This window comes from Manis javanica, chromosome 2 (genome assembly GCF_040802235.1).
Source record: "Manis javanica isolate MJ-LG chromosome 2, MJ_LKY, whole genome shotgun sequence".
Classification (NCBI taxonomy): Eukaryota; Metazoa; Chordata; class Mammalia; order Pholidota; family Manidae; genus Manis; species Manis javanica.
The window spans coordinates 203933035-203947494 of NC_133157.1; the positions used below are offsets into that span (position 1 = coordinate 203933035).

Genomic DNA, 14460 nt, shown 5'->3' on the forward strand with positions numbered 1-14460 from the left:
CCAAAGTACTTAGGCAAGAAAGCAGCCGGTCAGGGGAGGGACCGGAGTCACTTCCACCGGCTGGAATGAAGAGCATCATGGGGCAAATGGTGGAAGGTAAGTGGGAGGGAGACCAGAGTTAGACCCACAGACCCTTGTAGAGATGTTACAGGCTGGGCCAAAGGACGAGGAGTTAATTAATTTGTATATACTTTAAAATCCTTCTTTCTGCATTTCCTGGCTGACAAGCAAGAAGGCATTGTACTTGGGATGTTTGAGTCCTGGGAGGGGCTGGTAGTGAGCTTGGAAATCCATCTCTTACTCTCCAGATATTACTGTCCCAGTTCAACCTCTAAGAGATATCGCTCAACCTTTGAAAGCTCCTTCCTCAAAGCTTCTCCCATCCCTTTGCAGACTGCAATCCGCTCTCCATCACCTGGTCTGACCCAGTACAGAGAAGCCTGCTATGCTGCATTTCCTCTATTTTGATTTCTAATATTGTTTTTAACTTCTCTCCTTTTTCTTATTGCTTGTCTACTCTTGCAAAAATGTCTATTTTAGTAATCTTGAAAGGTCTAGTTTTTGGTTTAATCGATCACCTATTATGTTTATGTTCTTTACAGTTAGTGTCTGTTTTACTATTTCCTATCTTGTTTTTTCTTTGGTCTTACTTTCTACTGTTGTTGCTTTTCATTTTAACTTCTTTGTGCAATGCTTAGCTTACTAATAATCTTTTTATTTTCTAATATATGCATTTATATTATACCTTTCCCTATACTTCAACTTATCCTATAAGTTTTGATATTTAATTATTTCATTTCACTTATTTCTAATTATTTATAAATATTTGTATTTTCTAGTGCTGTTATATTAGTAGTAACTACCAAGAAGTTATTTTCAGGTGGTTTTGGTGTTTGGTTCTAAATGCAGCTTCTGTTGCTCTCTGGCAACATATTACATGATAGTTAGAGAATGCTGCCCAAAAGACACTATTTATTTGATATTTGTTGAAACTTTGTGGCCAATTTCTTTTTTCTTTTACTCTTTAAAAAAACAAAATAAAACAAGTCATTCATCATTTCCAAAAGCAGCTGCTGAATCTAAAATCATTCAATTGATTTTGTGTGTGTTGTGGTGTCTTTTTCATCTTTTTTAGTCTACAAAGAAGTATTCTCAGTTCAGGCAGGGAAGTCTGACACAGCCTGGCCCAACTTACCCATTCCTACAGCTTTCAAGATGTGTTTCTTCACTTCACCTGAAGACTGTAGGCTGACAAGTTGCAAAACCTGTTAATTGGTTTATTATGAACACCAGCCTTTGGCTACCATTTGCATATTGCTGTGCATTTTTCCTAGTGTTCAAATTGAAATGTAATCTTGGCCATAGATTGTTGTCTCCCCATCCCCATATGCTTAATTGGATGAGACTGCAAAGAGAAAAAAAAAAATGAAATAATTCTTGAAAAATAAACAGTCAGGAAAGGTTAACTTGGCACTTCTGAGGAGGCTTTTAGCTAAATTTGTTGCTGTGTGGGTAATGCCAGAAGTTCCAAGTCGATTCTGAGCTGCCTCGGAAAATGGCCTGTTCACTTCTGCTGTCTCCTGGAGAGTCCAGATTCCCAGTCAGTTTAAATGCAGCTGCAGAAGCAATATCCTCTCAGAGACTTGCAGAAAAGAGCCCAAACTTGGACAAAGAGAATAGTGGTCTGAGTGAGTCAGAGGCACAACTTTAAGAAAATTTAGCTCCAGTGACAAAACAGTGCACATTTTAGTTCACTTTCAGACCACGTTCTGGAGGCTGGGATTGGTACCTGGCCAAGAGACAAATGTGTCAGGTGGAAATAAGTGCTCAGATGAAAAATGAAGAGGACAGAAAGGGCAGAAACTGATTAGGGGTTGTTTTAAATAGATTGGTCAGGTATGTCCTTATTATAAAGATGTCATTTGAGCAGAAGTCTAAATAAAATTAGAAAACCCAATGTACTGTGAAATTCTAGTACGTTGACTGTGAGCACATGAAAGCTCTCTGCATTGATTGTGGGCAGAGAATCAGCTCATGGGGCAAGTCCATATTGTGCCAGCCGGGTCCACAAGGGAGGAGCAGACATCTGGCCACAGATGGCCATCCAGCCATTCGTTCCTGTGCACATGCTGTTGGCACATTCCCTATCCCACTTTCTCAATATTAGCACCAAGTTAGGTTCATTTGTACAGATAACTTTTGCAACATTTTAAAAAGCTCCTGTAGATGCATCATGTTTTCTATGTCTCATGACCACTTTCTAGATCATGTCTTACTTGCTTATTACACTAAAGCTAAAGTTGCCTTTCCTTCTTGTCTTAGTCTGTTCAGGCCGCCATAACAAAATGCCATAGACTGAGTGGCTTTTAAACAAAAGGAATTTCTCTCTCACAGTTCTGGAGGCTGAGAAGTCTAAAATCAAGGTATTGGCAGATCCAGTGTCTGGTGAGAGCCCACTTCCTGGTTGGCCATCTTCTCATCTTCCTGTGTCTTCACACGGCAAAAGGGGCGAGGGAGTTCTGTGGGGTCTCTTTTATTAAGTGCACCAACCCCATTCGGGAGGGCTCCACCTAATTGCCTCCCAAAAGCCCCAGCTTATTGGAGATTGGGTTTCAATTTAAGGATTTGGGGGGATACAGGTATTCAATCAATAACAATTATATTCCTCCAAGCCGTTCTTATCCATTTCCTTATCAAAGCAGCTACAAGATTGTGCAGAAGCAAAATCTAATCATGAAATATTGTATAAAGGGACTGGGGGTGGGGAGTTTTTTTGAATACTGGATGGGTGGGTGTACTCAGGACAATGGGAAATTATGGGCTCTATTCCAGTTAGATGGCAAGGACTCTTTCTGACTTGTGTCTGAGAACACCAGCACCATGCCTGGCATCTATCTGATGCCAAATGAAGACTTTGAGCAGAATTTCTAAATGATTAAAACAAAAATTGGCAACCTATAGAAATCACAAATGGCTTATAAATATATATAAAAAGACAGCTTTACTTCACAACTTCACTGGGTATCAGGAAAATGAAAATGAAAACTACCGAGGGAGATCATCTCATACCCAACAGATTTGCAACACTTTAATGACCATACCAAGATCTGGCCAAGATGTGGAACAAAAGCAACTATTATCCACAGCTTGGCTTGTGGGAATATAAATTGCTACAACTCATTTGAGGAACACTTTGGCAAAATCTAGTAAATTTGTATATTTATTCAAGAGAAGATAGTCTGGAAATATTTTAAATGTCCAGCAGTAGAAGTCCAATAAATTGTTACACATTCTCCTAAAAGCCCAATATGCAGGAGTGAAAATGAAGGAGCCCAGGTCTACATATCAGCCTGGAAGAACCACAGAATCAGCAGCAAGAAAAGTTATAGATGCACTTGTATGATACAATTTATATAGTTTAAGAGTACACAAAGCAGTAGTAAGTTATGGAGAAATCTAAGAGAGAGTAACACCAAAGTCCAAATGGTTATTACCTTTGTTGAGGGAATGAGAAAGATGCAAGTGGCATGACAAATACAGGGGCTAAGGTGTAATGAAAGATTCTCCTACTTGAAATGTATGGTAGATTTATGGTTGTTCACTTTAGCATTCTTTATACCTCCTTGGCTATCTTCTTAAATCACTTTATATCTTCTTATATATCTTAAATCATTTTTAACATTTTAAATAAAAATAAAATAATACTTAAATACTATTTTTAAAAAACAAGTAGACATAAAGTGTGTCGCATGCATTTGCATGTGTACGCATGTGTTAACACCAACAGTTGGAGTGTGCCTTCATTTCATATTACCTTCACATCTTGTTGGAAAAATCATCTCTGTCACCATTGGTTAGATGGCGGGACTTAGGCCCAGGGTAGATGAGTGACTCTCCAAAGTCATATGGTGGTGAGCTGATCTTTCTCTAGCCAAGGACCTCTTCCTTGGCCGCGTGGTCACTAACCATACTCCGCAATTCCCAAGTCCCCTAGTGCACACGTAACTATTCTGGAGCTGGGAATCCGGTTGTTGGTGTCTCCTTTGGCATTTGCAGGACACCGATGATGCTTTCAGTCTAAATAATGGGCCACCTACAGACCGACTGGTGCAAAGCACTTCTGGGCTTTGAAAGATTGGCCATCTGGTATTTGCCCCTCGCTGAGTCTGAGAGCTGCTTGCTGGGCATTCATCGTGTCCAGGTAGTGCTGTCACTAAACCCACTGTAGTCATTCATTATATGAGCTCTGAAGTCAGCCCCCAAATGCAAGAGTGAATTAGTCACAGCTGGTGCTGTTAAACAACTAGTGATCAGAAGAGACTTCTCAGTGCCCCTGAGCCCTGATGAACAGCTTTTGGAAAGAACCTCTCCCCTCCAAACAGAGCTTTTCCCCAGTTTTAAAAGAGAAAGGCATTTACTCATTTGCTTACTTTTTAAAATTCATTTATCCTTATATCCATTTCTTCCATAAACATTTACGGAGTGTTTCTGTGCTGGGACCTGCATTGACCCCAGGTACACCTGGTGAATACGAGGAAGTGGTCCCTGCTCTCACACAGCTTACAGGACAGGAAGAATGTTAAACAAACCAGTATAAATATCTATCCTTATATTAATACAAACCGTGGGACAGAGGTGTCTGGCGAGAGGTGAAGGAGCGAATAACGAGGAGGACGTGCTTAGATGATGTTCTTCAGGGAGTCACTCTGAGGATGAGGCACCAAGGTCAGGCTGAGGGAATATTTTAGGTCTTCTGAAATTCTTGGGATTTGTTTCTATTTTGTCTTTGCCTTCCTAGAAATTGCTGCTTATTATGAGACAGTTAAGGTTCTATTGAAGAACACTCTGGTTATTGTGGCACCAAAGGCAGGCTTTGCCAGACCAGATAATCCAACTCCATTGTTGCCTCAGGGGACCCCAGGCTCAAACCTTCCTCTCTTCCCACACAGTCACCTATAATTCAGAGCAGCCCTTCTCTACCTGTATTGTGTTGCAGCCACATGACAGAAGCTATTCTGTGGACCACACACTGGAGTACATGTAGACCCAAAGTATGCATCAATATTAACCCCAACTTTTTTGATCCACTCAAGAAAATATATCAGAAAGCAAGTGAGAGCAGCTTTATTGCTGAATTAATCTTGAATCCACTTTACTGTAAAAATCCAAATCATTCATTTATTCTGTATAATCATGAATGAAAAACTACTTGTAGAACATGTGACAATGGATTGTACACACCATGTTTCTTTATTATCACAGTTCAGATCACCGCTCTGAAGCTTGCAGATCTTAACCCTACTTACATGAATGAGCTTCAAGCTCTATCCCCTCATGGATGATTTCCTTAAACCCAGTACCTCACTGAAGAGTTAGTTACTCCAGGTCCCCAGTTCCCTAAGACGATCTTCATCCCATCCATGCAGACTGAGTCATTGTCTCAGGCACACCTCCGGTGTACTCTTTCTTTAAAATCTCTTAATACCATCTTGTACCTCCATCCCTCAGTTTTGGATCCCTGTGTTGAGGTTTTTAAAGGGCCCCACCATATTTCCGGTGGTCATTATGTTAGCCATCATGAATAGTTTCCTAATACATCGTTTATTCAACAAATATGCTACCACCAGCACCAGCATTGTCATCACATGTAAGGCTCACAGGAGGCACTAAAGGACCAGCCATGAACATAATAGGTACAGTCCCAACCTTCATGTGATCAAGAATCTAGAGATTTAAAATTGGATAAACAGAAGATAGGTATTGAAGATGTGTTTTTGTGAAGGAATAGATAGCTTGAGCAAGGCACCAAAGGTAGGAAATATCAAGACAAGCCGTGAAAAAGAAGAGGTGATGTGCGGTTTAGCATTCATCCCAATACTTGGACAGCGAAGGGGCTCACCCTCTTTGAGGTTCCTTGCTTATAGGGAACCCACCTGATTTTCAGCTGTTCTGCTGGGTTAAGGACTTTGCCCTCTGACATGTCAACCTGTGAAGCTTTAGTTTTTTGTCACCTGAGCTATTCAGAGTTGGGGAATGTCTCAATTAAACCAAAACCTAACAAACTGACAGTCTGGACCCTAGAGAGCTCTATCTTTTCAGATTAAATTTCTTTTTGGTTTTGGTCTGCATTTTATATCAGTTCCCTGGGGTTTTCTCCAAACACCAATCATAATTTAACTGACATCCAGAGATTTAGCCTAAATATGTAGTCAGATTTTTGCTCTTATTCCTTCTGATTTTCTCACTCTGCAAGGATGCAAGGATCCCAGGATCCTCCCTTTAAGTTTCCAGCTGCTGTTTATAGCCCTCAAATTTTCTCTTTCATACCTTTAGGCAAAAAGGTTGTGTTTCTGGAGCTGTGATCACAGTGGTTGGACAGTTCTCTCATGCTAGAGAGCCACAGGCTCACAATTTTTATCCCTTTCCTTCAAATTTTTCCAAAATTAAACTCTCCAGAGACTTCTGGAGATTTGGATTCTTCCTAGTGTTATTAGCTAGTTTTTCTTTAAAGTTTTTATACATTTTTAATTTATACCATCTGTTAAAGTTTCATGTCACCACTTCACTACTCTGCCATTAATTTAAAAGGTTTTTCTTTTAGTAATCACTTTAAAAACAAATGCTGCTACTTAACATATTTCCCCCTAAGCAATACAGACAGACAAGTATGTAAGTATTGAGGTAACAGTGAGCAAAACAGACATGATTCCTATCCTCATAGATCTGCCACTCTAGTAGAGAAGACAGAAAACAGGTCAACATGTGACAAAACATAATTATTAGTGGTATGAACAATGCTAAGGCAGGTAAAGGAATAGAGAGTGCTGAGAATGATATTTTAGCTGTGACATTAAGAGAAGTGCTTCTTAGGGAGGTGACATTTAAATAACAATGCTAAATATTATAGCACATGTGTTCCTAAATCTGTTACTTTCCTTTGATAATGGTTACTTTAAATGAACCGTACTTACCATTCTGAGAAACTGGTGTTGCCAACGTAAAACACACCCACTTACTTACATGGAAATAAATATGAGTGGGCACCTGCGATCTGCCAGTCCCTGGTTCTAAGTGATGAAATAGACAAGTTCCCTGCTTTCACGGGATTTGCGTTCTTGAAGGAAGAAACAAAAAGAGAAGTCAAGGAGCAAGTCATATAGAATGCCATGTAGCTGGAAGAATCCGTTTTAAATAAGGATTCAGGAAAGACGTCCTGGGAACAAACCCTTGCAGTGGATATATTCTGCGCTGAAAGAGTAGGAAATGCAGAGTTTCCATGATGGAAAATGCCTACAGTGTTTGCGAAATAGCAAAGAGGTCCATGTGGCTCCTCAGAGTGAGTAAAAGATAGAGTACAAAAGGCGAGGATGGAGAAATAAGAAGGGGCCAAAATCCACCAAGTCTCATAGCCCATTGTAAGAACTTCTACTTTTACACTCATTGGAATGGGGAACCCGTGGAGGGCTTGAGCAAAGAGTGCCATTTGAAAGCAAGTTACTTCGTGCATTTTATCTAGCAAGAGGCCTTGCTCAGTATCGGGCCTTGCTTCCACCCTAGCTAGAAGTGAAATCGCCACCTTATGTTGTAGCAAGATCCCTTTGACTGCTGTATGGAAAGCAGATTGTTTGGGCAAGACTTTGAGAATGCAAGCTACCTCGATAATCCAGGCTATACTATTAGTGTCTTAGACCAGAGTGGTAACAACGGAGATGAGGAAAGAGTTGGATTCTGGAAATCCATAGTACCCATAGAATTTTGAAGGTAGGGTAAACAGTATTTGGGGTTATAATTATTCTTATGGTGCACAGGGCCTTATAGGACATAATAGTATTGAAAATCATCGTGATATTTTGTAGGTATTTGTTTCCATGTTCATTTCTTCAACTCTAAGTGCCTAGAGAACAGAGAGTATGCTACTGCAATCTTTGTAACCCACAGCATACTCCAAAATTGATCTGAACTTGTCTCTTTAAACTTTCATCCATCAATTCTTTTCCAGCCTTTGAGGGCTACACAAAACAAACTGATTTCTCCTCCACATGAGAGTCCCCTGCATATCTGAAGCCATTTTTTCCCTGCCGTCGTGCACACATCTGAAATACCTGGGGTGAATGGAGGTGTGTATCTGATAGGTTTGACTTTAACTGAATTAGACTGTGTTTTGAGGGCCATATTCCAGCCACACCATGGAGACCACACATGTGTCTTGCACACTGCCCGATAAACACAAACATCTCAGAAGGCAGGGTTAGACGGGAATGAAAATGAAGAGAGGAACCCCGAAAGAAGACAGCTTCCTTCCCAAGAACCTTGACCCTTCTTCCCAGTCAGGGCTCCCTTTTTCCTGTGAGTAAATAAGAAGCTTCTATATTTTTCCAGAAAGGTGACACCTCAGCTGCAGCCCTGGGTCCGCAGTTCTACAGCAAAGCGGGCAGGAGCTAGAAGAGCCTCATCTCAGAGCCACAGTAGCGTGGACCCCAAAGGCTGCTTTTCTTCCTCACCTGGTCCTTCCTCACTTCCTCAAGCAGGAGAAGGTGATGATCCCAGGATTAACAACTACAACTTTACTGTAGTCCCGATCTCTATAACTCTGGGCATTTATGAAGCACTTACACCAGACTTAACTCACTGAATACACACAGCACATATGCAAGACAGATTTTACCATCTCATTCATTTTGTTAGAAACACAAAGATTTCCAAAGGTAATAAGGAGTTACTTGGAATTTTTTCTTGTTACCTGGCTCTGGGAAGGGCAAGAAAGGCCTTAGTTCAGAAAAATTAGAGCCAAGACTTAGAACAAAATGATACTGAAACGAAAGAAAAGAAAGGGGGGGGGCGTAATTATTTGTTATCGGTGGTCTGGTCATTGCCCATGATCATTCAAAATTCAAACCCATACACTGATATTGAATAGTCCTCTCTTAGGGGCACATATGTTCTACATTAGAGGTATTCCATTTTTGTCATTTGAATTTCAGAATTAATTGCGTTTATTTCAACAGGAAACATTTTACAGATCTCACAATTCTTTCCAATCTTTTTCCTCCAGGCATCTGCTTCTCCTTGTCAGAGACAGTCAACCTTCTTGGGTGTTTTTCAGGAGGTCTTTGGAAGTTCTCTAAGTCTTCTACACTCAGGCAAGCATAGCATCTGTGGATAGAATAAAATTAATAACTATTAGGATTTGATTGGTGAGTGTCCTTCTATAAAGCAGCAGAAATACACAATTAAATCATGTCCTTCAAGCCCTGATCAGCTGTTTTCTTCTAAATGTAGCCACCCAAACCATGCTTTTTTAATGTATAAAATTGCAATCACCTACATTTTTCAGTACCTACATTCATAAACCCTACAGTTCTTTTTATCTTCTCATGCATTTACCACCCTATGAATACTAAATATAGAAATAATATACTCTCTTGATCATTGTCTATTATCTGAAAAATGCAAAATCTTGAGATTAAGTCTATTGTTTCTTTTGTTGCCTGATATATTCCAAGCACTTAAAGCTGTATCTGGTGCATGGTCGGGACTCAGTGTTTTGTTAAACTGAATTAAGAGATTCTTATACTCTAGAAGGTGTTAGACACTGTGACAGCGATGGGGAGGATAAAAAGATGAAGATATGCAGAAGGCTGTGTTCACTGAAGGAGGACACTGAGAATGGAGTTTGTGCTCAGGATGTTTACTGAAAATCCGCACCTGTCGTGGAAAGCAGGAGGAAAGAGGATTGAACAGTAGGAGAAGGCGCTCCGCAGTGTAGATCCAGGAAAACCTCAGCCGGCCAGGCATGGTGCTCCTGATTCTGCCCATCAGGGTTGTGCCACTTCAAGCCAAATTGGCCAAGACATTTAGCCTGCCTCGCTCAGTCTCCAGGTGCATTCCACACAAGGCAACATCCTTCTTTGAAGGGAGATCTTGGAGATTCATCTTCTTGTCAATACAAGAAGGCATAGTCATGGTCCTCAGATTAATAACAATCCTTTATTTATTTTTTGGCTTCTTGAATATCCCTTGTCAATCATTCATTCAACAAATATTTATTGAGATGCCACCTTGTGGTGGCAGGTACTGTGTCAGGCACCAGGGATACAAAGGAAAATCAGAATGACAAATCTAGACACTGCCCTAGCTGCCAGATAGCTTGAAATTGGGTGGGTGGAGAAGTGCTCATAAATGTAAACAGGCAATTATGATGCAGTATGATATGGAAGAGAGAGTTGGCCAGATTTCTACAAAGCACAAGGGAAGGCCATGTAGTCTATACAGAGTGGAGGTCACATTGTCTTGCTACTCAAAGTGTGCTTCACAGCATCAGCATCCCTTGGGAGCTTGTCAGAAATGCAGAATATTGATCTTACTCAGACCTATTGCATCAAAACCTGAACTGACAAGATTCCTAGGTCATCTGTATGCACCTCAACTTTTCAGAGGCATTGATGTAAGTGACATTTAAGCTAAACTAGAGAGAAGTCAGTTAGCCAAGCACACTTGAGGAGGGAGAGGAAGAGAAGGGCCCTAGAGCACCAAAGAACAGAGTTGTAGGCAGGGGAGTTGAAATGAAGAGTCTAAGTAGATCCAAGCCATTGCAAATAGTTGCATAAGTCTGGGCACAGAGCTGAGGGGTCAGGTGAGGGAAGATGAAATGGGAAGGAGAAGACACAAAGAACCCAACTATATTCCGAAGACTGGACTTTATCCTGAGGGCAGGAGAGAAATAAAATGATCAGTTTTACATTGCAGATTTAGAATGTCTTAGATCGAAAAGACTGGAGAAAAGAGGAGACTGAGGTTATTTGGCCTGATAAATGGCCTGAACAAGATGTTTCTAATTCATATTCACTTTTTCATTAATCAGTTTCAACTCCTAATTCAGTTTTCATCTGCTCACTATCTCAGGAAGCATTAGTGTTTCTGGCTCAGTTGTTTTAGGTACACCTCCAAAAAGATAACTTTAGAAGCTCAAAGTAGCGATCTATGTAGATTTACAATAATAGCAATAATAATGATAAAGTCCTGCTTGTCTCCTGCACAGTTTTGTTCCCTGCAGTTACAGAAGTGTATAAAATCAAACTGCAGCACCTGTCCAGGGATTAGCCTATAGGTACTAGCGGTAGCCTTACTCTCCTGGGAACTTTCAGTGTCTGTAGAGATAGAAAAGCCAGACACACAGTTAACTACAAGAGAAAGAGAGATTTGCATTTCATTTAGAACTTGTATTCATTGGATGAGAAATAATAATAAAACAACAACAATAAATACCAGTTTTTAATCACTTAACTACACATCAGGCTGAATGTTTTATGTGTATCATTTCATTTGACTCCCCCACCTCAACCCTGACAGGTAAAAATTGTGAATGTCTCTATTTTTCAGTTGAGGAAACTGGGATTGGGGGAGTTAGGTCAATTGCTCAATTGTCCAAGGTCACAAAGTGAATAAATGGCAAAGCCAGGATTTAAACCTTTGATGACCTAACTCTGAAATCAAATCCTTCAAAACATGGCTAACCTGAGGACCGAGTGAAAAATGCAGCCTCTTCAGAACCTGAGGGGTGACACTGGCCATGGCTGCAGACCCATCAACTCAGGCTTCTCATGTAAACAAAAATGGTCCAATTATGCCACACTGTCAAATGGCACCTTAGTTTAGTAGGACAGATTATATGGAGTCCTTTCCTCAAACCAAGACCTGACAGCTACCAAACATATTAAGATAAGCTAGTCTATGTTTAAATAAACACCATAAAAATTTCAATGGTTTAAACCAATAGAAATGTATTTCTTTCTCATGAAAAGTTCCCTTCAGATCTAGGAAAACCTCCAGGACAATTCAAGCCTATAAAGACCACAGCTCCTGTAGTTGTATCATCTGGAAATGAAGGCATCTCCAATATTCAAGGCAGAGGACAGACTACTGAAGACTTCTCAGTAATTACATACATAATTCCACCCATAATTCACAACTTATTTCTGATCACGCCCCATTGGACAGAGCTGGTCACATGGTCTGGCCTAACTACATGTGGGTGGAGAAGTGTAGTCTTCCCATTGGCCAGGAAGGACTGGAGAACCAAGTCTGAGTGATACTAGAAACCTCTATCATGACAAGTTTTAGAGCAACCCCAAGAAATTTAAGCTTGTCATTAAATGTAACCCTACTGATTTGTAAAATCAGCATTTTCAAGAGCCGTAGCATCAGCTGATATTTATTGACTATTTCAGGCTTTTAAGCCCTTTCATATATGTCATCTCATCAAATTCTCTCAGCAACCCTGGGAGGAAGGTCATGTCCACTGTAGACTCTACCCCCTCACTAAACTATGAGCTCCTCTGAGGCAGGGACTGCATCTTATTTTTTGTGGCCTTCCTCCTAGCACAGCTTCTCACTCTTAGTAGGTTTCATTAAGTGAATATGGGTCATTCATCATATAAGAAACAGACTCATAACAGCTAAGTGATTTAGCCAGGCTCACACGTTATGTAGGTGAATAAACTAGGATTTGAACTCAAGTCACCTAACTCCAACTTCTCTATACTCACTGCCTCCATGACATTGTGCAGGGAGGATTTCTGGCCACGTCTAAATTGAAATGTATGCTGCCCTTCACCAAGGCCAAGATTAAAGCATCCATCAAGCATTCAGACCAGCCTGAGATGTGGGAGGCCTGGCCACTCAGGCATGAAAATGATTGCCATCTTTAGTGGGGCAGCTGGAAGCAAAGTCACGGAGCAGGACCCCAAGGGTGCTTGGCCCCTTCAGTCATGCACTGATGGGTGCCTCCTTCCCAGCAGCAACAGATGTGCTGAGATACTGGGACCACTGGCTTCATCTGTCAGTTGCCCAGCTCTGCTGGGTAGCTTTCCTCCTCTGATGTTGTTTGTGCATTTGTTGCTCCTAAAAAGCAATTTTATCTGAAATAACAACTTGGGAACTAGGTCCTGAAGAACAGAAGCTTCTGCTTAATTACCTATTTAACATAACTCTCTTCCCAAGGAACACTAATGATGAAAGCAGGGTGACTGACATTAAAGGTAGGAGAGAATGAATCTTCTTTTAAATTTGCTAAACCAAATGGAAACCAAAGCAATTTCTTGAGTGGCTTGGGGTAGCACTGTCATTTTGTGAAGGCCAAAATGTACCACTTCCTTTGAGAACTTTCCTGCACAAAGTCTTTCTATGGAAGGAACTCTAAGTTCTTGGGACTAAGATAAAGGTAAACTAGTTATGGATCTATGAATCATCTTATGTGAATTCATCTCACTGTCAGAGCTCAGTGCGGGTGACACACTATAGCCTCATAGATTAAATTCTAATTTCTAACGTCAGAGTGCAGCACAGAAAGCAAACTGTATCAAGTACAATTTGTTTTGGTTGCACGTTAATAGGAAAGCCCCCAAAATCAAAGGGTTTATCTCTCACAGAGAAAGTACAGAGAATCTTTTCATTTGTTTATGGACCGTTCATCAATGTTCTTTTTGAAGTGCCTGTTTTGCAAGAGGTTTTATGTATGCTGGACAAAATTCCTCTTTTAGGTCCATACATTATAAATACTTTCCCCATTCTATCCTTATTATCTTATCTCTCTCTCTTTTGAAAAACAAGTTTATTGAGGTATAATTGACATAAAACAATCTGTCCATAATTAAAGTATACAATTATAAATTTTGACATATATATATATACACACACCCATGACATGATCATTACAATCAAGCTGGTGGGTATACCCATCAGCCCCAGAGGATCCTCATGCGCTCTCGCAATCACGCCCTATTACTTCGTCCCATTTGCTAGCTACCTACTCCCCCACTCCACACACTGAGTTGCTTTCACATTTTCTAGACTTCTGTAGGAATCAAATCAAACGAGGTCTTTTTTTTTTTTTCTGATCGAGACAGTTTATTACTCATAGCACACCAGACAACATGAACATCAGCATAGTTGTGTGCTGGTCCTCCTGGCCCTATGTCCAGCAAGTGATACAGTGGTCCCAGATGCATGGCACACACACGGTGGGGCTGTGCTGTGGCTGAGGAACCCAGGCCTGGCACTTTTATAGCACGCTGTAAGCAATGCCTTTGTCTGAGAAAGATGTGATTGCATGTAACTCCTCTAATGGGATACCTGCTGTAATTCTTATCTTGGTTCCTCTGTAAGTGGTCTGTCTTTTTTCTCTCAAAACCTTCATGATTTTCTCTTTATCTTTGGTTTTAACCAGTTTGAATATGACAGACCCTATATTTTGTCTGTGTGTGGGGGCTTGCTTGTGTGTCTGTGTGTTTGTGTGTTGGCATTTAACCATTTTTGGATTCTGTGAGTTTTTTCTCTCTCTGGTTCTCTCATTTTTTGGAAAGTTACTGGTCATCATTTCTACAAATAAATATGTGTATGTGTGTGTTTCTACCTATACTTTCTTCTCCTTCTGGGATTCAGATTACACACATGATAGTTTAG

At 40.5% G+C, this 14460-nt stretch overlaps 1 protein-coding gene across 20 annotated transcripts in view; it reads right to left on the reverse strand.

Annotated features, from left to right (window-relative positions):
- Window positions 1–5298: 5298 nt before the first annotated feature.
- Window positions 5299–14460, reverse strand: part of LOC140847996 (uncharacterized) — a 132969-nt gene continuing 123807 nt past the window's right edge. For 12 of the 20 annotated variants that reach the window (XR_012128421.1, XR_012128423.1, XR_012128411.1 and 9 more), the window contains one exon: window positions 8976–9153. Coding sequence is in view for 3 of the 20 variants with exons in the window: in XM_073230045.1 (XP_073086146.1) it covers window positions 8994–9153 (160 nt within the window). In the remaining 17 variants the exon portion in view is untranslated. Of the gene's footprint in view, window positions 9154–9705; window positions 9934–14460 lie in introns of all 20 variants that reach the window. The other 8 variants (XM_073230043.1, XM_073230046.1, XM_073230045.1 and 5 more) reach the window with 5 other exon arrangements.